The 25,038-nt window shown below is 51.2% G+C and overlaps 1 protein-coding gene across 2 annotated transcripts in view; it reads left to right on the forward strand.

Annotated features, from left to right (window-relative positions):
* Positions 1–482: 482 nt before the first annotated feature.
* Positions 483–25,038, forward strand: part of WDR31 (WD repeat domain 31) — a 39,758-nt gene continuing 15,202 nt past the window's right edge. For both annotated transcript variants that reach the window (XR_012665224.1, XM_048823101.2), the window contains exons 1-4: positions 483–533; positions 6,612–6,749; positions 8,356–8,485; positions 12,412–12,486. Coding sequence is in view for 1 of the 2 variants with exons in the window: in XM_048823101.2 (XP_048679058.1) it covers positions 6,691–6,749; positions 8,356–8,485; positions 12,412–12,486 (264 nt within the window). In the remaining variant the exon portion in view is untranslated. The remainder of the gene's footprint in view (positions 534–6,611; positions 6,750–8,355; positions 8,486–12,411; positions 12,487–25,038) is intronic.

The following is a 25,038-nucleotide window of genomic DNA, read 5'->3' on the forward strand; positions in this document are numbered from 1 at the left end:
GGAGTAATGGTCTCAAGTTGTAGTGGGGGAGGTTTAGATTGGATATTAGGAAAAACTTTTTCACTAAGAGGGTGGTGAAACACTGGAATGCGTTACCTAGGGAGGTGGTAGAATCTCCTTCCTTCAGGTTTTTAAGGTCAGGCTTGACAAAGCCCTGGCTGGGATGATTTAATTGGGGATTGGTCCTGCTTTGAGCAGGGGGTTGGACTAGATGACCTTCTGGGGTCCCTTCTAACCCTGATATTCTATGATTCTATGGTACTCGGGAGTGGGGGCGGGGACGGCAGGGGTGCTCGGAGGGGGGCAGTGGGGGCGCACGGGGGGGTACTAGGGAGTGGGGGCGAGGGTGCCCGGAGGGGGGCAGTGAGGGCGCACAGGGGGGTACTGGGGAGGGCGCTGGGGGCGGGGCCTCGAGGGGGGTGCAGGGCCGGTGCTGCCCTATGGGGGACGGGGGCGGAGCTGTTTCCCGGCGCGGCCCCACCCCGGACTCTGGCGCCGGTCGCTGAGGCGCGGGGCGGCCCCGGCGCGGGCAGGTGAGTGCGGGGAGGCGCTGGGAACGCGCTGCCGGGCCGGGCCCTGGGAGCTGAGGGCGGCCGCTTGTCGCCCCTGGTAGCCCCAGCGGCGCGCTCCGACCCCCCGGGCTGCAGCTCAGCGCCAGCGAGAGCCCGGGCCAGCCCCCCGGGGCGATGGGGGGCACGGAGCCCGGCTCCCCCCCCCTCCGGGCGGGCCAGCCCCCCGGGGCGATGGGGGGCACGGAGCCCGGCTCCCCCCCCCTCCGGGCGGGCCAGCCCCCCGGGGCGATGGGGGGCACGGAGCCCGGCTCCCCCCCCCCCTCCGGGCGGGCCAGCCCCCCGGGGCGATGGGGGCCACGGAGCCCGGCTCCCCCCCCCCCCTCCGGGCGGGCCAGCCCCCCGGGGCGATGGGGGGCACGGAGCCCGGCTCCCCCCCCCCTCCGGGCGGGCCAGCCCCCCGGGGCGATGGGGGGCACGGAGCCCGGCTCTCCCCCCCTCCGGGCGGGCCAGCCCCCCGGGGCGATGGGGGGCACGGAGCCCGGCTCTCCCCCCCCTCCGGGCGGGCCAGCCCCCCGGGGCGATGGGGGGCACGGAGCCCGGCTCCCCCCCCCCCTCCGGGCGGGCCAGCCCCCCGGGGCGATGGGGGGCACGGAGCCCGGCTCCCCCCCCCCTCCGGGCGGGCCAGCCCCCTGGGGCGATGGTGGGCACGGAGCCCGGCTCCCCCCCCCCTCCGGGCGGGCCAGCCCCCCGGGGCGATGGGGGGCACGGAGCCCGGCTCCCCCCCCCCCCTCCGGGCGGGCCAGCCCCCCGGGGCGATGGGGGGCACGGAGCCCGGCTCCCCCCCCCCTCCGGGCGGGCCAGCCCCCCGGGGCGATGGGGGGCACGGAGCCCGGCTCCCCCCCCCCCCCTCCGGGCGGGCCAGCCCCCCGGGGCGATGGGGGGCACGGAGCCCGGCTCCCAACGCGCACACCCCGGCTTGGCCCTGCGAGGCGATGGTGGGCATAGAACCCGGCTCCTCCTGCCCCCGGGTGGGCCGGTCCTGCGGGGCAACAACAGGGCTCACCAGTGCCCTTTCTGAAGGCCCATGAGACCGGGCTGTGGGGAAGAAGGTACCCTGGGATGGTATCCGTTCAGTACAGGTCAGGAGCAGCCTAGGGCACTGGTCAAGATATCCTGATGCGTCCTCCCAGACAGGTATTGGCCAGCGATAGTGAGAGACGCATCCCTGGGTCAGCACAGTTGTCGGTCCTGAGTTAGGCTGGGTCTGCATATAACCTTGTGGATATAACCGTGTGGAAATATACCCCCTGAGCGACGCAGCTGTACAGACCGAACTCCTGCTGTAGACAGTGCTCTGTTGGGGGGCTTCTCCTGTCGACGCAGCTACAGTACTGCCTCGTGGGGAGGCGGAGTTCCTACCGGCCGGGAGAAGCTCTCCTGTCTTCGCGAAGAGCTATGGCAGCCCCTCATGAGCAGACAAGCCTTTCCTGCTGCCTTGTATGTTGTGGAGTCATTCGCACTGGTGCAAAGTGGTGCTATTCTGCCAGGCTAGCGTTTTCCGTGGGCTCTGGTTTGGTGAATCAATCGCACGAGGTACATGGAAACAGTGAATTGTGGCCCTGTATTTTTTAGTGTAGTTGCTAACATATAAGGGTTATTAATATGGGGCATGTGAAGTGGAGACTAGAGGGACCCATTTTCCTAGGGAAACCGCATGTAATTGGGCAGAGAGGGAATATTCCCTTTAACAAAAATAAGGCCAGTTAACTAATAACAAATGGCTAATATGTAGTTAGCACTGTTCACAATCCCATCCATACTTTCCCAGGGTCTAGTGGGAAGATCATTACAATAAGACAAGCATTGAAAAGAGGGAAAAAAAGCAGGAATCAAACTTCTAGGCTTTGTCTTCACCTCCAAAACCAGTGTGTTTTTACCATGGAATAATGAATGCATGTTAGCTATCCTACTGCACAATCTCAGTGAGGGATGGCATTGTAATAAAACCTTGCAGTAAAAGTGACGATGCCTTGTGTCCACTATCATCTTACTGTGCGACAGCTAACAGTGTAAAAAAGCCATTTTTGTTGCAGTAGAGACATTGCGCTAGCTGCTCAAGAGGAAATGCGAACCCACTGTAACTTAATTTAAACAAAGAGGCTTTTATTTTTGCTGGAATTTTCCAAGTGCTTTGAGAAAGTTCAGTGTCCAGATTTCAGTGGTATTTGAAAATCCCAACCTTCTATGTCTAAATAATGTATGGTACTGCTGATAATATCTTTAAAATGTCTGGTTGATTGTCTTAAAATAGTGCAATATGTTAAAGAGGCTTTAACACTGCAATGTATTTGCTGGAACATAGAATAATCCAGGATTCTGCTAACCAGCACCGCTGTAAAATGGGTCAAAGGAGCCCTTTAAGAACCCCAAAGAATTTACTTAGGGTTTCCCCAAATCTTCAAGTGATGTTATCGGCTTTGTAAATGGGTGTTTTGCATCTGCATAGCCGGAGGAAAGCAAAACAGTACTGATTAGCTTAAACAGAGTAGTTTTCTTTCAATCACATACAATATGTTCTCACTTTGTGTTGATTCTCCCCTTCATAATCATATGCAAGTCCCATTAACGGTGCTTGGAAATAAACTCCAAAGAGATCTGGCTGACCAAGCACCTTCTCTTTCATGGCCTAGTCCAATCAGTGTGTACATATTTAAAAAAAAAAAAAATCATCAAAACACTCCACTGTGTGTACAGCTCTCCGTGCGGAGAGGATGAGAGAGAGAGAACAAGCCACAGGTGACAGATATTAGCCATGTTGCTCAGTGCTGTGACCAGGGCTGGCTCCAGGCACCAGTGTTCCAAGCAGGTGCTTGGGGTGGCAGTCAGAAAGGAGCGGCAGAGTTTCTGCGGCAGCAGCTTCTCTCTCTCCTGCCATCTGCGGTGGCAATGCAGCGGCAACAGGTTTTTTCACTGCTTGGGGCTGCAAAAACGGTAGAGCCGGCCCTGGCTGTGACGCTGGATAGTCAGATGTCGGGGTGTGATCTTATGATTTAGTTTCACGTCTGTGTGTTATATGATGACTGTTTGCTATTTGGGATATTGTTGTTGCTTCCCAAAGCCAGCATGCAGATTTCACTGCTGTGTTACAATAGACTGAGGAGATTAAAACTTGTTTAAATGCAAATACTTTCTGCTTCCAGGAACGGGTTGCTAAAGAGCAATGTACATTTAAAAAAATAAATCCCTACGATGAAATGCACTCTTTTTGAAGCATACCTAGTTGTCATTCAATTACAATGGGAGCCCTGACAGTAGAACTTCATTCTAGTAGACTGTCACAATAGTGAGTGGCGTACGTACAGGAGGATGGTAAATTTGCATTGGAAAGTCTGCCAAGAGATGACATCTTGGGGTACCAGAGGGCTTTCCCAAAATGCAACAAGACTCTGGAAGCTTGCATTCTTATTAAGCATTCAAAGTTGCAGAGGGAGCTGCAGATTTATGCTATAGTTAGGCAGTTGTAGGGAAGCATTCTCAAGATACAAAATGTAATTTGTATTTTTATTCCTTGAATCCTTCTTTTCTCACAGTGCTAACTATCTGCCTTGATTCTATAGTGCAATTAAAATCAGAAGGTGTTTATGAATGGAAAACTTGTGCTGCTTGCATGTAATGAGGAATAATTAGCCACAAAGAAAAATTTACCATTGATTGTCTGGAAAACTGGTCTGTAAAATGGCTATGAATGTCTGCTACTAGTAGATTGCTAGAGGGGTTGTTACAGCAAATCTTATAAATATGCTGGACTTCCCGGACTCTCTTTATTAATAACACTTAGCACTGTTACCATTATTACTTTTTTACACCAGCTCAGGGGCACACATTGTAATAGGGACTATACAGACATATAGTAAATGACAGTCTCTTCACATCTGCAAAGCATTTTGCAGATGCAAGCAAACCCCCAGGAAAAGGCACTGTTGTCATTTTGCTTTCTTTCTGCCAGTTCACTGTTTCATGCAGTTAATTTTAATATTTGCAATATCAGTTTAATTAAAAGCCAAGGAAATAAAGTTAAATTCTATTAAATAAAATACAGACTGAGTTTCCAGCTTCTTCCTGTTGCCAAAAAAAAAAAAAGTCACCTCTGTTCCTAGGACACTGAAATAGTTTGCGAACTTGGTCTTGTTTTGACTGAAAGAAAGTCAGTTACCCAGTTAATACGCTCCCTGGCCTATGAGATTGGTTACACTTTAAAACGTTTGGCTGTATAAACATCTGGATTGAACAAGCAGAGCTTAACTAGGTTATATTCATTGCTAATTGCAAAGGACAGCAGAGTAAAATTAGAAGGGGAATGTCTGCCAGGAAACCAGTCCACTTTCTGACCTAGCAACTCTAGCATCTGAGCTTCAGGCTTCTGTGATTAGTGACATGAAGGTTATTTTGATTTGTTTGCTCTGACAAACAGGTAAATGCAGTCATTGAATTTTCAGCAGACTCCTACTGACCCGGAAGACAGGAGCTTTAGCAGGTCAGACTGAAATCAATCCAGTTAGAGCATCTCCTGCTGAGAAGAATCCGATTACTGTACCTGGTAATTCACTACCATTGAAACCAGCCTGTAGACAGCTGCACCTCTCCTGTATTGATTTAATGCTTTTAGTGAGTTTAGTGCTAGTAAAAGGCAGTGGAGTGACTGGAGCCTTTACCCCAGAACAGTTAGAACACGGGCACAACAGTGTAGGCTTCCCTGCGCTGCTTTGCTGAAGAGCCTCAGACAGACAAGTGAGTGGGTAGTTGTCCACATCATAAAACCTGCCAGAAACTGGCACTGTGGAGGTGAAGGACTGAGTGGGTATATTGACTGGGTAAGGCTGAGGTAGTTCAGGTAGGGACTGAGGTACATAATGAGGACACTTCCCGTGCTACGCCTGTTCTGAGCCCACAGGGGATCAATCTGCCAGCCTGGCACCAGCACAGAATTCAGTTTATTACAACAGTCATAAAGACCAACAAAACAACAGTAAAACCCAGCCAACACACTCCCAGGAAACACACTCTCCTTTCGAAAAGAAAAGTAGTACTTGTGGCACCTTAGAGACTAACCAATTTATTTGAGCATGAGCTTTCGTGAGCTACAGCTCACTTCATCGGATGCATACTGTGGAAACTGCAGAAGGCATTATATACACAGAGACCATGAAACAATACCTCCTCCCACCCCACTCTCCTGCTGGTAATAGCTTATCTAAAGTGATCATCAAGTTGGGCCATTTCCAGCACAAATCCAGGTTTTCTCACCCTCTGCCCCCCCCCCCCCCCCCAAACTCACTCTCCTGCTGGTAATAGCCCATCCAAAGTGACCACTCTCTTTAAAATGTGTATGATAATCAAGGTGGGCCATTTCCAGCACAAATCCAGGTTTTCTCACCCCCCCAGCCCCCTCCAAAAACCACACACACAAACTCACTCTCCTGCTGGTAATAGCTTATCCAAAGTGACCACTCTCCTCACAATGTGTATGAAAACCTGGATTTGTGCTGGAAATGGCCCAACTTGATGATCACTTTAGATAAGCTATTACCAGCAGGAGAGTGGGGTGGGAGGAGGTATTTTTTCATGGTCTCTGTGTATATAATGCCTTCTGCAGTTTCCACAGTATGCATCCGATGAAGTGAGCTGTAGCTCACGAAAGCTCATGCTCAAATAAATTGGTTAGTCTCTAAGGTGCCACAAGTCCTCCTTTTCTTTTTGCGAATACAGACTAACGCGGCTGTTACTCTGAAACTCTCCTTTCAGATAGTGCTACGGGCCATTCTCACCTGGGGTGTTTGCTAATAAGATGCTGATTGAGTTGCCCATAAAGCAGCATCCGCTGGCCACACCTCCCAACTGGCACTGCGCAGAGAGAAGCAACAAGCATATAATATCCGGAGTGATGGGTATGGGGGCGGGAAGAGGAGTAAGGGAAATGCAGGGAAGCTAATGACTGGGACTGTAGTGAAAGTGCTGCATTCTCAGCATTGGATCCAATGGATGTAAAGATCAGAACTGATTTATAAATTCCCCATAACGTGTCCTCTCCTAATCCCCCAGCTCCCAGAGATTGCCTGAGATGCTGAGGTTTCGAAGCTGAGCACTACATGCTGGATTACAGAGCTGCTCACCTTGGCTCATGTGCAATATCATGGGGAAACTGCAGAGTAAAATCAACTGCAGCACCTCCAAATACAGGTAAACAATCTCCTGGGAATGCCAGCTTCATGTAAAGTTACTAAACCCCACCGATTATGGCAGGGAGATTAGTGATCACATGTAATCATCTGGGTTTTATGAACTGTAACTTTTCCTTTTGTCTTTTGATTCTAAAGGTTGCTTAATTTCTCAATGGTCTAAAATACCTGTCTCTGCCTCCACATATATTCAAAAGCAGTGGCCTAGATCCCAGCACTGCAATGACTGTGTGGCTAAAATGGCAATTCCACCCCCATTCAGTATTTGCTTGTAGCCCTGAACATAAGAAGTTGCTTTAGTGAATGGAGTGTGTTGGCAGCACACTCAAACTAATCCATCCTCTCTCTCCAGAGAGTGTCACTGGCATCCACCTGGGCTGTTCCTAGGCAGGGGTGCAAAGGACCTGGGTGTACTATCTTGGGTGGAAAATGGCTCCTCTTGACAAAGGAGATATTGCTCTGCTAGTCCTGCACCCTGGGCCGTCTAGCAAACAATTGTCCTTAGCCCTGCAGCATAGTGTCTACCAGTACAGCTGGGATGCGAATAGTTGCACTGTCACACACATGTTCTTTTCTTTTCATAGGTATTAGCCAGGTATTAATCCAGTATTAATCCAAGAGAGGGGCTGGTGCCACCATGGAAGAGATCAGAGAGAGTTTCCGATGCAGTTCCCCACCTCCCTCCCCCAGCCACACATGGAAATGGAAAGCTTTCCTCAGACTGAATGGTCTGGGAGATGTATCAACGTTATCTGGCCGAAAAAAGGGGATCTCTGGTTTGAGAGTATCCTAACAGCAACACATTCAGCTTTGTCTTGCTCTCATAATGAACCACGTGGTGGTGCTGACAGCCTGTGCTGGGAGCAGTTCCTGAGCCGGATTTATGTGCTGCAAGCTATTCGTGTGGGAGGGAGAGGGGCACTCCTGCTGGAGGGGTGGGGATATGCTACGGCAAGCATGGGAGAAATGGTGAGCAATCTAGTCTCTGAGAGTGAGAGAGACACCCTGAATATCCTGAGCAAGTGACATGCGTGGCTCCCCCTGCAAAGAAAGGGTTAAAATCTCCCTTTCTCCATGAGTAGGGAGATGGGAGTACTGGCCCATAAGTACTGGAGATAAGCCAAGGGCACAGAGCAGCAGAAAGGAGAACAGGAATGTTATTGTGAGGGACATTTGAGAGAGCAGAAAATGTCTGAACTGTTGGAACAGTGGCTGAGTCAGACCATCATCTGCCAGCTGTAGCAGGGAGACTGATGAAGTTCTGTTAAAGTCAGTCCCATGCACCATAGTGGAGGTGAGTAACTGTTCTGCAGGTTTAGGAATTAGAGGTGGAAGAGACCTATTATGTCACATCTAGGAAATACATTTATGTCCCCGGAGAGCTGATCTCTGCATTGCTCAGAGCTTGCGTGTTGGCTTGCCTTTCTCCAGCATCTCAGCATTCAGCGTTTCTTCCTAAACCAAGGCGCTGCTATCCTTACATTCAGTTTAATTGGAGCCAGTGCCATGTGGTTTGAGACGTGGGATGGGTGATCTATGGCATACAATGACTTCTCTGTAATGTGTATTGAAGTTCCTGCAGCTGTGTGTCTTTCCCTCTTTGGCAGGCCTGATGATTATGTAGAAGACGACAGTCCTGCCCAGGCTGTTCAGCAATACATCCCTGCTCACACTGACGCCGTCACTTCTGTGGCTGCTCTAACATCGGATCTCTGTGTGTCGGGAGGAAATGACAAGGTAGGATGGGTCAAAATTCACAAGGAAATCAAGTGTGTCTGGAACTCTCTGCCATAGAGATAAGGGCAAATGACGTGGCGAGATTCAAACAACGGGGTTTATGTGTTCACAGGCATCAGACCAACACTTGGCTAAAATAAAAATGCAAAGGCTGTCAGTACTCCAAGCCACCGACTGCCCATTAGCTGGGGTGGGGAAGAAGTGCTCCTCCCAGTGCCAGGTACTGGTGATGGGCAGGGACACAGTGGCCATGAGCCATTGCTGGCACCTGTAGACAAACAGCTCTTGTGGGGCAATTCCTTTGCTCTGAAGCGTTTCAAACCATCAACCATCCCTTTATTTCAGAGTGAGGAACTCAAAACCAACCATTGTGGCTCCATGAAATTCACCTTTGTGGGCAACAGATTACCCAGCCCACTTCTGAAGAGGGGTTCTAGAATAAATATACCTTCCCAGCCATAAGCACTGTGTCTCTCTTGTGATGCTAACGCAGTTAGAGGAGGCTGGGCTGATGGCACAGAGCATGCAGGCTTTGCTGGCAGAGGGGGATCACTGCCAGAGCAGAGACTGAGCGAGGCTGTGAAGTCAGGAGGACATTAAGATGTGGCAATAGTGTTCCAAATAAAGTTTATTTTTAAATCACTGCCCCTTTGACAGGGCACATGGGATGCCACACAACACAGCTGTGCAATCCTCCAATTCACAGGGCATCATAGAACCACAGGGTTAGAAGGGGCTGCAGTGGTCATCTAGTCTAAGCCCCTTCTAAGACGCAGGATTTGTTGTATCTAAACCATCCGAGACAGGTGGCTATCCAGCCTCCTTTTGAAAACCTCCAGTGAAGGAGCTTCCACAACCTCCCTAGGCAGTCTGTGCCATTGTCGTACTGTTCTGACAGGTAGGAAGTTTTTCCTGAGATTCTAAATCCGTTTGTTTGAAGTTTGAACCCAATGACTCTTGTCCTGCTCTCTTGGCAAAAGAGAATCATTTTTCTCTCTCCTTTTTATGGCAGCCTTTCAAGTATTTGAAGACCGCTCTCATCTCTCCCCTCAATCTCCTCTTTTCCAAACTACCCATACCCAGCCTTTGCTCATATGGCTTGCATTCCATTCCTCTGATCATCTTTGTTGCTCACCTCTGGATCCTTTCCAGTTTCTCTACATCCTTTCTATCCATTGGTGATCAAAACTGGACACAGTCCTCCAGTTGAAGCCTAACTAGTGCTGAGCAGCGTGGTACTATCACCTCCCGTGACTTGCATGTCGTACCTCTGTTAAGTATCAGAGGGGTAGCCGTGTTAGTCTGTATCCACAAAAACAATGAGAAGTCTGGTGGCACCTTAAAGACTAATAAATGTATTTGGGCATAAGCTTTCGTGGGTAAAAAACCCACTTCTTCAGAAAAGAAGCTTATGCCCAAATACATTTGTTAGTCTTTAAGGTGCCACTGGACTCCTCGTACCTCTGTTAATGTACCCTAAAATTGCATTTGCTATTTTTTGCAACAGCAGCACATTGCTGACATATCCATCTATTTAGCTCATGCCCATCACTATGGTACCCAAGTGCCTCATATTACAGGTGAGGGTAGCCATGCTCATTTTCAAGAGCCGTGGCCCTGGGGAGAAGACAGACACTAAGCTGATGGTTTTGAATCTGGGCAGTATATTAAGTATTTATGTGTTTGGAACGTGTTTTGTTTCTTTTAAAAATCAAGGCATACATCTTCAAACCTGTGTGCATGAAGTTAGACTCCTAAATCCAAATTTAGGCTCCACAGGCTCCACTTGAAATCTTGGCCCCAGCAAATCACCCACTGACTTCAGTGTGGCCAGCATGTCACCCCGGACTCTAATTCCAGGCATCTGCATTTGAACACAGACTCAAAAGAATTCACAGATTCAAAGAATCAATCCTGATGCACTTGCATGAGAGGAAAGTGATCAGGAACAGCCAGCATGGATTCACCAAGGGAAGGTCATGCCTGACTAATCTAATCACCTTTTATGATGAGATTACTGGTTCTGTGGATGAAGGGAAAGCAGTGGATGTATTGTTTCTTGACTTTAGCAAAGCTTTTGACACGGTCTCCCACAGTATTCTTGTCAGCAAGTTAAGGAAGTATGGGCTGGATGAATGCACTATAAGGTGGGTAGAAAGCTGGCTAGATTGTCGGGCTCAACGGGTAGTGATCAATGGCTCCATGTCTAGTTGGCAGCCGGTATCAAGTGGAGTGCCCCAAGGGTCAGTCCTGGGGCCGGTTTTGTTCAATATCTTCATAAATGATCTGGAGGATGGTGTGGATTGCACTCTCAGCAAATTTGCGGATGATACTAAACTGGGAGGAGTGGTAGATACGCTGGAGGGGAGGGATAGGATACAGAAGGACCTAGACAAATTGGAGGATTGGGCCAAAAGAAATCTGATGAGGTTCAATAAGGATAAGTGCAGGGTCCTGCACTTAGGACGGAAGAATCCAATGCACCGCTACAGACTAGGGACCGAATGGCTAGGCAGCAGTTCTGCGGAAAAGGACCTAGGGGTGACAGTGGACGAGAAGCTGGATATGAGTCAGCAGTGTGCCCTTGTTGCCAAGAAGGCCAATGGCATTTTGGGATGTATAAGTAGGGGCATAGCGAGCAGATCGAGGGACGTGATCGTCCCCCTCTATTCGACATTGGTGAGGCCTCATCTAGAGTACTGTGTCCAGTTTTGGGCAAGAAGGATGTGGATAAATTGGAGAGAGTCCAGTGAAGGGCAACAAAAATGATTAGGGGTCTAGAACACATGACTTATGAGGAGAGGCTGAGGGAGCTGGGATTGTTTAGCCTGCAGAAGAGCAGAATGAGGGGGGATTTGATAGCTGCTTTCAACTACCTGAAAGGGGGTTCCAAAGAGGATGGCTCTAGACTGTTCTCAATGGTATCAGATGACAGAACGAGGAGTAATGGTCTCAAGTTGCAGTGGAGGAGGTTTAGATTGGATATTAGGAAAAACTTTTTCACTAAGAGGGTGGTGAAACAGTGGAATGCGTTACCTAGGGAGGTGGTAGAATCTCCTTCCTTCGAGGTTTTTAAGGTCAGGCTTGACAAAGCCCTGGCTGGGATGATTTAACTGGGAATTGGTCCTGCTTCGAGCAGGGGGTTGGACTAGATGACCTTCTGGGGTCCCTTCCAACCCTGATATTCTATGATTCTGTGATTCTATGAACATTTTGGTCCATACATTTAAGAGCAAGCCCCTGTCCTGTATTCCAAACAGCACCTAAGCTACTCCGCCCAGAGAGACTGTAACAAGCAAAGGGATGTTGGGCCCACCACAGGAGTAACTGGGTGGAAGTCTCTGGATTGTGATGTACAGGGGGTCAGACTAGGTGAGACAGTTCTCCCTTCTGGCCTTCACATCAGCCAACCTGTGATGCATTCTTTTATATTACAAGGGAAGAGCTTCTGAAAGGGGGGGTCTAAATGTGCTGCTGGTGCTCAGGACAAGACCAGCTGACTACTTAGGCTTGGACTGTGTGGTGGCGGCCCGTGTGCTACATGTTTTCATACCCAGGCTGCACATATTACAAAGCAATGTTTTTATTCCCTGTTGCTGAGTCCAAATTATGCTCCCTTTATTGACATAGTTTGTATTGTCCAACATGATAGAAATGGGGTGTGGATGGCTTTTTGATCTAGAAAATGTTTCTTTTATTTCAATAGACATGTAGGTTTTCACACAATGAGGACTATTTTTTCCTGATGCTCTTCACCCAGTACACACCCTTGCTGTGCCCTCCCCTTTATAGCAGGAAAAGCTATTTGTCTGGAAAAAAAATATGTAAAAATCATAGACTCTGTCACCTTGCAGACAAGTCTGTGTAATGTCAGTCCTCACGCACAGATGTGCTGGCTGAATTCACATAGATGTTTCTCTCTTCAGACTGTAGTCGTGTATAACTGGAGATCGGGAGCAGTGCTGAAGAGGTTCGTGGGACATCAACGTGAAGTGACTAAGGTAAATATCAGACTTGACAAAAGTGCAGGGTGAGTCTTATGTGGATCACTGACTTCCGTCAAAGGCAGACATAACAAGGGACAGTGATTGGTCATCATCCAGAGCTGGTGTGACTTTGCTTGGTCAGCAAGGAAGGGATGCCTGTTGCTGCATAATATGAGTTGATTTTTCATGACTAGGAAGAGTGAGTTTCTGCTCCCTAGAGATGAATATGCAAAGTGACAACATCCAAACAGCACTGGCTCTATGCAGCTTTAATATGTATTCATGCCTCCATATCAAGAGACCATGACAGCAGGATGAATTGCTGGGTCAGGTTTTTATTTCAGGGATGATACCAGTTTGTCTTCAAGTCTTATGCTACTAGATTATGGGTACAGACTAATAGCTACTCACAGCCGCCAGAGGGCTTTGATCTGAGACCTGGTATCCTATTTGTGAAGCCAGTTAGGCTTTCTTCGTAGCAAATTGCATGTGAATGTGCACACACATGCATGCACCCTCCCCCCCCTTTGTTATAAAGTGAGGCAGGACTGGTAGCACCATCTATTATTAAGGTTGCCTAAGACTTTGCTTCATAAGATAATTTTTCCATTGCTTATAACTTTGCCAAACTTTAACCATTTTGGTTGAAATTTTCCATACTGGCCCCAGGCAAACTTGTTTTGCAAAGTTTCAGCCAAAATGGGTCAGCCATTTCTGTGAATGAGGCTGGGGCAAATACATTGTTTTGCAAAATGTTGAAATGTTGGTGACTATTTCATTGAGAGGCTGTAGCGCACCTATGCATTGGAGCAGGAATGTAAAATTTGGCAGAGGATGGCCTTTGTGTCAGGGATGAGTGTTTTGGTGTTCCTGTGAAAATCTGCCCTCATCTGGCCTAGTAATAAGCCTTTGGAAAAAATCTCAGTTTGCTCATGTTCAAAGTTTCCTAGAGTTTAGCCGCTTAAATCTCCAAAGATACCATCCTCCTTGAGCATATTCCTGCCCCTCTGTGTCACCGGGCTGAGCATGCACCATCCCCACAGAGTGACTGAGCAGCCTTAACCCAGGGCTAGGGGGCAAAGCTGGACTTTCCATGTAATTGCGCCTCCTAGATAGGCCAAGGCCTAGGCACTGGAACTGAGAGCAGGGAGCCAGTCTCTCCTGTACTCTCAGGACCCCCTTGCCAGCACCCAGGCAGTGTGGAGGAGGAAGCCGCCTGCCTCAGATGCAGAGGGGATAAGAGCCAGACTGGTGGGGGAGAGGGAACGAAGTAGAGTGGAACAAGGAAGCTGGGATTGGGAATTGGTGGGGGGAAGGAAAGCGAGTATACTGAAAGCTGGAGGGGAGGAGACTGGGAGCTGGGGAGGGGAACAGGTGGGGGAGGGGGGACTGGGAGCCAGCTGGTGTGGGAGGAGGAGAACACTGAGGTTAGACAAGGAGCTAGGGGAAGGGGGGAGCTGGGATTGGCTGGACACGGAGATTGGAACTGGGACCCTGTGGGGTTTTCTTATTCTCTGGGCGCCCTGGGATCTGATTTGCAGAAATGTGGAGCATTCACAGCTGGGACTGAAGTCACTGCGAGCTGTGGTGTAAACATAAAAAGTGTTATAAAATGCTAAGGACTCTGCAAATCAGGTCCTTAGTGTCTCAAATTTGGCGCCTCATATCAGTGGGAAGTTTTGTCCTTAATCATTCTCTGCCTCAGCGGCCCATCCCTTCAAATGGGGATAATCCCATCCCCTCTTCTTATGGGGGTGTTGTGAAGATGAATGTTGGTGAATCACTCAGATACTATAGCGATGAGCTCCATCAGAAAGCCCTTGAGAAAATAATAATTCTGTCGTCAGTGCAGGGTGTGGCCACCCATTGAACAAGGAGGAGAAAACAAAACCTTGACTAGCTGTTCATTAAGTGAGCACCCTGCTCTGAGTGAGGCAAAACCAGCATGTGAGCTCATGTAATTAAAGATGATCATAATGGATATGCACAATGGAGCTGAATTAACGTTGCACGAGCAACCTTAATTGTGGCATTTGCGAACTTTTGAGTGCTTGCCTCACAACCTGAATATGTTCTTTTAGTGTAGATTTGTGTGTGATATATTGTTATGCTGCGTGAAACCTTTTTGAAGGTGGGGGGCATAACCATCGCCCTTCACTCAGAATAAATGTACAAAACATTTAAGCTCCTTTATGGAATAGATGGTTGAAACAATAGGAGCTGCTGCCCAAAACGCAGGCCGTGTGCAAGGCTGCTCAGGAGTCTGAGCTATGTGTGGGTAACATGGTTTGACTCAGGGTTGGATGGAGACATGGGCGGCTGTGTACTGTTTGAGGAAGCTATGCGCATATGGAGAAAAGCAGCAGAAACACCACAAAAGCTGTCAGAGAAGCAGCAAGCAAGCCCCAGAGACAGCCATAGAAGTACTTGTAGCAGGACCCTGAGCTAGGGGAGTGAGTTTTGGGGTACAGTGTTGCCTGGAAGGAGGCTTGGAGCTGTGGACAAATAAACTGTCTCCTGCTGTATGATTCCTACTGTGTTCAGAGAAACAACCTTTGTACATTCTTGTAAATAAATATGATTGCATCAAGAAATGCCTGATTCGATCATCTGTTTCTCCCCCTAGCAGAAACAACCTTTAGGAGCCTGAATAGTAACTAACCACTAAGGTCACAGGAAGTAACAGCAGATATAGAAAACATTAAATTGAAGTGATTGCTGCAGGGGTATCGTGGCAGCAGTTTACTCCATGGAGACTAAACTGGCCCCCTGGCTTACACAATCCCTTTACTGGATCTGGATCTGGAGAGCTCAGTTCTTCGAGTGATTGCTCATGTGTATTCCGCAATAGGTGTGCGTGCTCCAGGGCCGCAAGTTTTTCCCCTAGCAGTACCCATAGGGTGGAGTGCCCCCTGCGACCCCTAGAGTGGCACCTGTCTGGCGCTGTATAAGGGGAGCTGCGCGCCCCCCGCCCCCTCAGTTCCTTCTTGCCGCCAGGGGAGGTGCATCGGAACTGCTCTGCTCCAGCTTGGCTGTAGCTCATCCCCAGAGCTGTTCGTTCGTTCAGTGTTAGTACCTGTAGTTAGTTAGCTCTTTAGTTAGTTTAGTTAGTCGGTTAGCAATAGCTGTATGCCCCGCATCTCAGGGTTTAAGTCGTGTGGCTCTTGTAGGTGTTCTATGCCAAGAAGTGACCTGCACGCAGATTGTTTGTGCTGCTTGAGAGAAACCCATATCAGCGAAAGGTGCAAGATTTGCAAGTCGTTTAAGCCTTGGACCAAAAGAGAAAGGGACATTAGGCTCCAGGCCATCCTGATGGAGTCGGCCCTGACCCTGGCACGCCGCTCCGAACCGGTACCCAGCACCGCAGCATCAGTACGCAGCAACCTTCTGGTGCCATCGACTCGTCGGCACCGCTCCCCGTCCACAGGGCACACCAAGAGGGCCAGGAATACAACCTCTTCGCAGCGGCACCGAGGGAAGTCTGGGACAGAGGCTAGGCCCATGTCAGGCAGTCCTCAATCCCCACCGGGCCCCAGGCCTCCAACTCACATTGAGCGGAGTAGCCTGGCCCATTCAGAACAGGCCTCTCCGGATGTCCGGATGCCATCCACTCCTGAAGCCCTCCAGGCAGCCTGGGACGTTATGTCCATGCTGGTGCTCGGAGCACACCAATGTCGGCCCCACACTCCAGAGGCAAGCCGCCGCTGGGATCTCTGCAGTCGCCTCTGGCCCGGTACCGGTCTCGGTCGAGGGAACGTTCCCAGCGCCGATCACCGCCCAGCGATTGCTTGGGGCAGAGTCCAGGTGGATCGCCCTTGACGCCGACCAGACTGTCTGCCTGGGTTCCGTCCATCTGGGACTCGCGGCACCACTCCTCCTCAAGGAGCAAATATCAGTGGGACTGCAGCGGGCGTCGCCATTGGTCCTCGTCTCAGAGAGGGTACCGCAGTCGATCATGGCACAGTTGTCGATGCCGTTCCCGCTCAGACTCCCACTCTAAGGCTCCACCAGGACATCGCAGCCCCGGGTGTCGATCGCCGGCATTTCACCGTCGCGGGTCTGCCCGTCGAGGCCGTTCTCGGAGCAGCTGTTACCGCCGGTACCGGTCCTCCACATCGAGATCACGGTCCCATGGCCGTCGTATATCCCGGCACTGCCACTCCTCCCAGTCCAGAGACAACAGCAGATCTTACACCAGCCCGGTCTCCATTCATAGCCGTCCTTCGATGGCCCAGGCCAGCCAACCCGAACAGCCGGCCCCGCCGGTGCCACAGCAAGTGCTGTGGCACCGAGCATCGTGGCTGGCCCAATGGTACCAGTGGGCACTGTGGTCTCTGGCGCAGCCCCCGGTGGGTGCTCACTCGGTGGCCGGAGCTTTGGAGGCACCATCGGCCTCCCTCTCCAGACCCCCAAGAAAGGAGGCAGTGGGACGTGTGTCCTCGGCACTGTGCCTGAAGTCCGACTAGATGGTGCTCACCGACACCCAGAGCACCACACCGGCCTCTTTGCCCAGCCCGGAGGAGGCAATTGCAGCCCTGCCCCCCTCCGTCCCGCAGGAGGACTTCAGGGCCCACCAAGAACTCTTAGAGAGGGTGGCAGCAAGCCTCCACCTCCAGGCAGAAGAGATGGAGGAGCCCTCAGACTGCCTGGTTAACGTGTTATCCCCTTCTGCACTGGGCAGGGTGGCCTTGCCTCTCCCTGAGGGGGTGGCAAAGATTTCAAATGCCCTGTGGCAAACACCAGCCTCATTGGTCCCCATCTCTAAAAAGGCAGAACACAAGTACTTTGTACCCGCTAAGGGACATGAGTACTTGTATACCCAGCTGGCGCCCAACTCCTTGGTGGTCGAGTCAGTCAACCACAGGGAACGGCAGGGTCAGCCAGCCCCGACCCCAAAGAACAAAGACTCTCGGAGACTGGACTCTTTTGGAAGGAAAGTGTATTCATCTTCGAGCTTCCGGTTATGAGTGGCAAACCATCAGGCTCTCCTGGACCGGTACAGATTCAATCTGTGAGGCTCCCTGCCCAAGTTTGAGGACTCCCTCCAGGAGCGTGATAGGAAGGAGTTCAAGGCACTAGTGAAGGAAGGGACAGCGGCTGCTAGGGCGTTCCTGCAGGCAGTCTCGGATGCTGAGGACACGGCCGCACGATCAGTGGCCTCCACGGTGTCCATGAGACAGGCGTCATGGCTCCTGCTCTCTGGGCTGTCCAGCGAGGCACAGTCTTCCATGCAGGATCTCCCATTTGACGGGAAAGCTTTGTTTGCAGAGGAAACAGATACAAGACAGCATGGCATGAAAGACTTCCGCAGGACCCTCCAGACTCTGTGCCTCTATGTATCGGCTCCGGCAAAACCTAAGTTCAAACGGAAACAGGCTCCCACCCAGGCTGTCCTCCCGACGTACAAGACCTCCCATAAGAATCAGTGAGACTATAAGAGACGCCCTCAGAGGCAGTCTTGGCCTGCCCCCAGCCTGGGTCCTCCAAGGGCAAGAAGGTGGGGAAAAGGCGTTTTTGACGGGACGCTCAGGGGCACCCCACCAGTCCTCATCAGGGATCCACCCCTGATAAGCACACAACCGGTTGGAGAAGGGAAGCTTTTCCTCCTGGAATGGTCACGACTCACCTCGGACCGATGGGTCCTCAACACCATCTCCCAGGGTTACACCCTGCAGTTTACTTCCTCCCCGCCCAACCATTCCCTGTCCTTGGGAGACCCCTCGCATGAAGCTCTGCTCGAGCAGGAGGTGGGGTGTCTCCTAGGTCTAGGAGGCAGTGCCTGGGGAGTTCATGGTCAAGTTATTTCCTTATCCCAAAGGCCAAAGGGGGCCTCAGGCCCATCCTGGACCTCCAAGGTCTGAACCAGTACATGGTGAAGCTCAAGTTCTGCATGGTCTCCCTGGCGTCCATCATCCCCTCCCTGGATCTCGGGGTCTGGTACACTGTCCTCGATCTACAGGACGCGTACTTCCACATCCACATATTCGAGGGGCACAGGCGCTTCCTCCGTTTCGTGGTGGGACAGAGTCATTACCAATTCACAGTCCTCCCGTTTGGTCTGTCCACTGCCCCCAGGGTGTTTACAAAATGCATGTCGGTGGTAGCGGCCTATCTCAGACGGCGGTGGGTCCAGATATTTCCCTATCTGGACGATTGGTTTGTCAAGGGCACCTCTCGGTTGCAGGTGGGGGATCACGTGGCGCTCCTCCTGTCCATGTGCACTACCGTGGGCCTGTTGGTAAACAACACCAAGTCCACGTTAGTCCTGGTCCAATGCTTAGAGTTTATCGGGGCGCTCCTGGACCCAGTGTCGGCCAGGGCCCCTCTTCCTCCAGACAGATTCAAGACCATGAAAAGTCTCATCGACTTGGTCACAAGGTTCCCGGTGACAACAGCCAGGGTTTGCCTACAACTCTTGGGTCACATGTCGGCATGCACGTACGTGGTCCATTACGCCAGACTCAGGATGAGATCCCTCCAGCTCTGGTTGGCCTCGAAGTTCTCCCAGGCCATGGACAGGATGGACAAGGTCCTCCCTGTGCCGGACTCTGTGATCACCTCCCTACAGTGATGGTCCGCCCCAAACAACATGCTCCAAGGGGTCCCATTCAGGGACAGGGCCCCGTCGTTGGAGCTGGTGTCCAATGCATCAGACCTGGGTTGGGGGGCGCATGTGGGGAACTTTCAGACCCAAGGCCTGTGGTCGGTTCAAGACCTGACCTTACATATAAACGTCAAGGAGCTCAGGGCAGTGCAACTGGCATGTATGGCCTTCCACTCACACCTGGAGGGCAAGGTAGTCAGGGTCCTCACGGACAACATGGCCTCAATGTTCTACATTAACAGGCAAGGTGGGGCCTGATCCTCTGCCCTCTGCCGTGAAGCCCTCAGGCTGTGGGACTTCTGTGTAGCCCACGAACATCCACCTGAAGACCTTCCACCTACCAGGCGCCCGGAACGAGAGGGCGGATCGCTTGAGCAGGGACTTTTCCTAGCAATGCGAGTGGTTCTTCCACCCGGAAGTGGCCCACTGGCTCTTCCGAAGGTGGGGAATTCCCCAGGTGGATCTGTTCACGACTCAGCAGAAACGGCAATGTCCCCGGTTCTGCTCCAGGGGGGCCTGAGGAGGGGCGCTATCTCCGATGCATTTCTCCTGTCCTGGTCAGGCCGGCTTCTCTACGCCTTTTCTGAGTTCCCTCTAATCAGCAGGGTCCTGGAGAAGATAAAGACGGACAGGCCCAGGTCCTCCTGATTGCCCCAGCGTGGCCCAGGTAGAATTGGTACGGGACCCTCACGGGCCTGGCAGTAGCTCTGCCGTGGCTGTTGCCACTCCACCCAGACCTGTTGTCATAAATATAAAGGGAAGGGTAAACACCTTTAAAAATCCCTCCTGGCCAGAGGAAAAACCCTTTCACCTGTAAAGGGTTAAGAAGCTAGGATAACCTCGCTGGACCAAAATGACCAATGAGGAAACAAGATACTTTCAAAGCTGGAGGGGGGGAGAAACAAAGGCTCTCTCTGTCTGTGTGTTGCTTTTGCCGGGAACAGAAAAGGAATGGAGTCTTAGAACTTAGTAAGTAATCTAGCTTGGTATGCGTTAGATTCTGTTTTGTTTAAATGGCTGATAAAATAAGCTGTGCTGAATGGAATGTATATTCCTGTTTTTGTGTCTTTTTGTAACTTAAGCTTTTGCCTAGAGGGATTCTCTATGTTTTGAATCTGATTACCCTGTAAGGTATTTACCATCCTGATTTTACAGAGCTGATTCTTTTAATTTTTTTCTTCAATTAAAATTCTTCTTTTAAGAACCTGATTGCTTTTTCATTGTTCTTAAGATCCAAGGGTTTGGGTCTTTGTTCACCTATGCAAATTGGAGAGGATTTTTATGAAGCCTTCCCCAGGAAAGGGACTGTAGGGTTTGGGGAGGATTTTGGGGGGAAAGATGTTTCCAAGTGGGCTCTTTCCCTGTTATATATTTGTTAGACGCTTGGTGGTGGCAGCAATAAAGTCCAAGGGCAAAAGGTAAAATAGTTTGTACCTTGGGGAAGTTTAACCTAAGCTGGTAAAAATAATCTTAGGGGGTTTTCATGCAGGTCCCTACATCTGTACCCTAGAGTTCAGAGTGGGGAAGGAACCTTCACACCTGCTCTCTCAGGACCAGGGCTGCCTCCTCCACCTCAACCTGGCAGCTCTTCACCTCGCGGCGTGGCTGCTCATTGGTTAGGTGGAGAGGAAAGGACGTGCTCCGAGCAAGTTCAGCGTGTCCTCCTCGAAAGTAGTCGGCCCTCCACTCGCCGCACTTATTTGGCGAAGTGGTCCCAGTTTTCTAGGTGGGCGGCGGACCAGGGTGTCTCTCCGGTGACCGCCCCAATCCAGCTTATTCTTGATTACTTTCTCGACCTGAGGACACAGGGCCTGGTGCATTCATCAGTCAAGGTGCACCTGGCAGCCATGTCGGCCTTCCATCCGCCGGTGCAAGGGCACACGGTATTTTCCCATGCTATGACTGGCCAGTTCCTTAAGGGTTTGGACCGTCTTTTTCCGTATTCTAGACCCATGGTCCCGCAGTGAGACCTAAACCTGGTGTTGGCTTGTCTCATGGGGCCCCCATTTGAACCACTGGCCACGTGCTCCTGCTCTCACCTCTTGTGGAAGGTGGTCTTCCTGGTTGCAATCACGTCGGCCAGGCGAGTCACAGAATCATAGAATATCAGGGTTGGAAGGGACCTCAGGAGGTCATCCAATCCAACACCCCGCTCAAAGCAGGACCAATCCCCAACTAAATCATCCCAGCCAGGGCTTTGTCAAGCCTGACCTTAAAAACTTCTAAGGAAGGAGATTCCACCACCTCCCTAGGTAACGCATTCCAGTGTTTCACCACCCTCTTAGTGAAAAAGTTTTTCCTAATATCCAACCGAAACCTCCCCACTGCAACTTGAGACCATTACTCCTTGTTCTGTCATCAGCTACCACTGAGAACAGTCTAGATCCATCCTCTTTGGAACCCCCTGTCAGGTAGCTGAAAGCAGCTATCAAATCCCCGCTCATTCTTCTCTTCCGCAGACTAAACAATCCCAGTTCCCTCAGCCTCTCCTCATGAGTCATGTGTTCCAGACCCCTAATCATTTTTGTTGCCCTCCACTGGACTCTTTCCAATTTTTCCACATCCTTCTTGTAGTGTGGGGCCCAAAACTGGACATAATACTCCAGATGAGGCCTCACCAATGTCGAATAGAGGGGAACGATCACGTCCCTCGATCTGCTGGCAGGACCCTGACCTCCGAGCCGCCATACACGGTCTTCCATAAAGACAAGACACAGCTCCGCCCATACCCCATGTTCCTCCCAAAAGTGGTCTCCGCCTACCACATGGGTCAGGACATTTTTCTACTGGTCCTCTGCCCCAAGCCTCACGTGACTAGTGAGGAACGCTGTCTCCACACGCTCGATGTGCGGCGGGCTCTGGCTTTCTACCTCGAGCAGACCAAGCTGTTCAGAAAGTCCTCGCAACTGTTCATCGCCTCAGCTGAGCGCGCAAGGGGCCAGCCAATTTCTACTCAGCAGCTTTCCAGTTGTATCACTTTGTGCATCCATTCCTGTTTTGATCTGGTGAGTGTCCCCCCACCACCCATTGTGAGGGCACGCTCGACTTGGGCGCAGGCCTCATCAGCTGCCTTCGTGGCCCACGTCCCCATCCAGGACATTTGTAGGGCCGACATGTGGTCTTCGGTTCACACGTTCACCTCGCACTATGTGATTGTCCCCTAACCCAGGGATGACGCTGGGTTCTGCAGGGCTTGTGAACTCCTACCTACCTCCAACAGATATAGCTTGGAATCACCTACTGTGGAATACACATGAGCAATCACTCGAAGAAGAAAAGACAGTTATCTTTCCCGTAACTGATGTTCTTCAAGATGTGTTGCTCATGTCTATTCCGCATCCCGTCCTCCTTCCCCTCTGTCAGAATTGTCTGGCAAGAAGGAACTGAGGGTGGGGGGAGTGCACAGCTCCCCTTATACCGCCCCAGGCAGGCGCCACTCCAGGGGTCGTGGGGGGCGCTCCCCCCCTACGGGTACTGCTAGGGGAAAAACTTCCGGCACCAGTGCACGTGGCGAGCACGCACACCTATTGTGGAATAGATATGAGCAGCACATCTCGAAGAACACCAGTTACGGAAAAGGTAACTCTTTTCATCTGCGCACTCACTTTTGGGAAAGCAGGTTAATTCTGCCTGCCCATCCACCCCCCACCACCTCTGTAATCTAAAGTTTAAATGCTAGCTCTGGCTACAAGCACAGATGTTTGGTGACCTCCTCCTGGTCCCCAGTTGTGTACATCACAAAGCCACTGTGCACTTTGCACAGCTCACAAGACATGAAGGGCTGAAATAGACGGGGTGTTGCAGGTACATAGCCAAACTGTGCAACTATGTTAGGTCATGCCTGGCTCTAGCCTCTGCTAGTAATCCCTTATTTTCAAGAGCCCCTGTTGATTGTCAGGGGGAAATAGTGAATGGGAGAAGACGCTGGCACTCAGGAGACTCAAATTCTATTCCTGGCTCTGCTGCTGACCTTGCTGGGTGTGGCTGGTTCAGTCATTTCCCCTCCATGTGCTTCAACATCCCCCTTCGCAAACGGGGGTTAATAATGTGCTCTCGGCTTCAAACAGGGCGAGGCAGAGTACTCTGGACAGTCCCCTCAGCGTGTAAGGAACTAAACCAAAGACGCTCTCTTGCAAACTGCAGCTCCTTCCTAATCCATTGGCATTTCTGTAGAACAGTGGTTCTCAAACTTTAGCAACCCGAGGACCCAAATTTTGATTTAAAATTTTTCAGAGACTCCCAAACCCCCCACTCAGCCCCGGGCCTCATCTCCACTCCAACCCTGCCCCTCCTCTTCCACACTTCTTTCCACCCCCTCCCCGAAGCGTGCCCCGTCCCCACTCCTCCCCCTCCCTCCCAGTGCCACCTGTATGCAGAAGGCACTGGGAGGGAGGGGGTGGAGTTGATCAGTGGGGCCTGCGGACCCCCTGGAGTACCCTTGTGGACCCCAGTTTGAGAAACGCTGCTGTAGAGTATTTCAAGTGTCCTGCGCCCTGTCCATTCTGTGGCAAGCTGGGCCTAACTCCTGTGACAAGGCCTTGAGGGATGGCATTGCTAAATCCCAGAGTGCCCTAGGAGGCAAGTGGGTTGAATGTGAAGTGAACAGGCCAGCCAGAGCCGTTTTCCTTGTGTGACGATAATTTGGTTTCATCTCCATTGCAGGAGGTCTTGATTTCCTCTGCCCTCCAGGGTCTTGTGTGCTGTGGCATGCTATACTGGCGCTGCCTGGGGACTGAAGTAGTTGCAGAGGAAGCAGGACTGCATGCCGCTCCCGCTCATGGTGTGTGAACCCCGTATCCATGCAGCGGAGCTGGGGACAGTTGGGCTGGGAGGCAGTTTGGGCATTTGCAACCTGAGTTCATTGGAGGCTTTGGCACTGGGGAGGGACTGCATAGAATCATAGAATATCAGGGTTGGAAGAGACCTCAGGAGGTCATCTAGTCCAACCCCCTGCTCAAAGCAGGACCAATCCCCAACTAAATCATCCCAGCCAGGGCTTTGTCAAGCCTGACCTTAAAAACCTCTAAGGAAGGAGATTCCACCACCTCCCTAGGTAACCCATTCCAGTGTTTCACCACCCTCCTAGTGAAATAGTGTTTCCTAATATCCAACCTAAACCTCCCCCACTGCAACTTGAGACCATTGCTCCTTGTTCTGTCATCTGCCACCACTGAGAACAGCCGAGTTCCATCCTCTTTGGAACCCCCCTTCAGGTAGTTGAAGACTGCTATCAAATCCCCCCTCACTCTTCTCTTCTGCAGACTAAACAATCCCAGTTCCCTCAGCCTCTCGTAAGTCATGTGCCCCAGCCCGCTAATCATTTTCGTTGCCCTCCACTGGACTCTCTCCATTTTGTCCACATCCCTTCTGTAGTGGGGGGACCAAAACTGGACGCAATACTCTCAGTGTGGCCTCACCAGTGTCGAATAGAGGGGAATAATCACTTCCCTCGATCTGCTGGCAATGCTCCTACTAATACAGCCCAATATGCCGTTGGCCTTCTTGGCAATGAGGGCATACTGCTGACCCATATTCAGCTTCTCGTCCACTGTAATCCCCAGATCCTTTTCTGCAGAACTGCTGCTTAGCCAGTCGGTCCCCAGCCTGTAGCGGTGCATGGGATTCTACCTTCCTAAGTGCTGGACTCTGCATTTGTCCTTGTTGAACCTCATCAGATTTCTTTTGGCCCAATCCTCCAATTTGTCTAGGTCACTCTGGACCCTATCCCTACCCTCCAGCATATCTACCTCTCCTCCCAGCTTAGTATCATTTGCAAACTTGCTGAGGGTGATTCATCCCATCATTCAGATCATTAATAAAGATGTTGAACAAAACCGGTCCAAGGACCGACCCCTGGGACACTCCACTTGATACCGACTGCCAACTAGACATCGAGCCATTGATCACTATCCATTGAGCCTGACAATCTAGCCAGCTTTCTATCCACCTTATAGTACATTCAT

This window comes from Caretta caretta, chromosome 16 (assembly GCF_965140235.1).
Source record: "Caretta caretta isolate rCarCar2 chromosome 16, rCarCar1.hap1, whole genome shotgun sequence".
Classification (NCBI taxonomy): Eukaryota; Metazoa; Chordata; order Testudines; family Cheloniidae; genus Caretta; species Caretta caretta.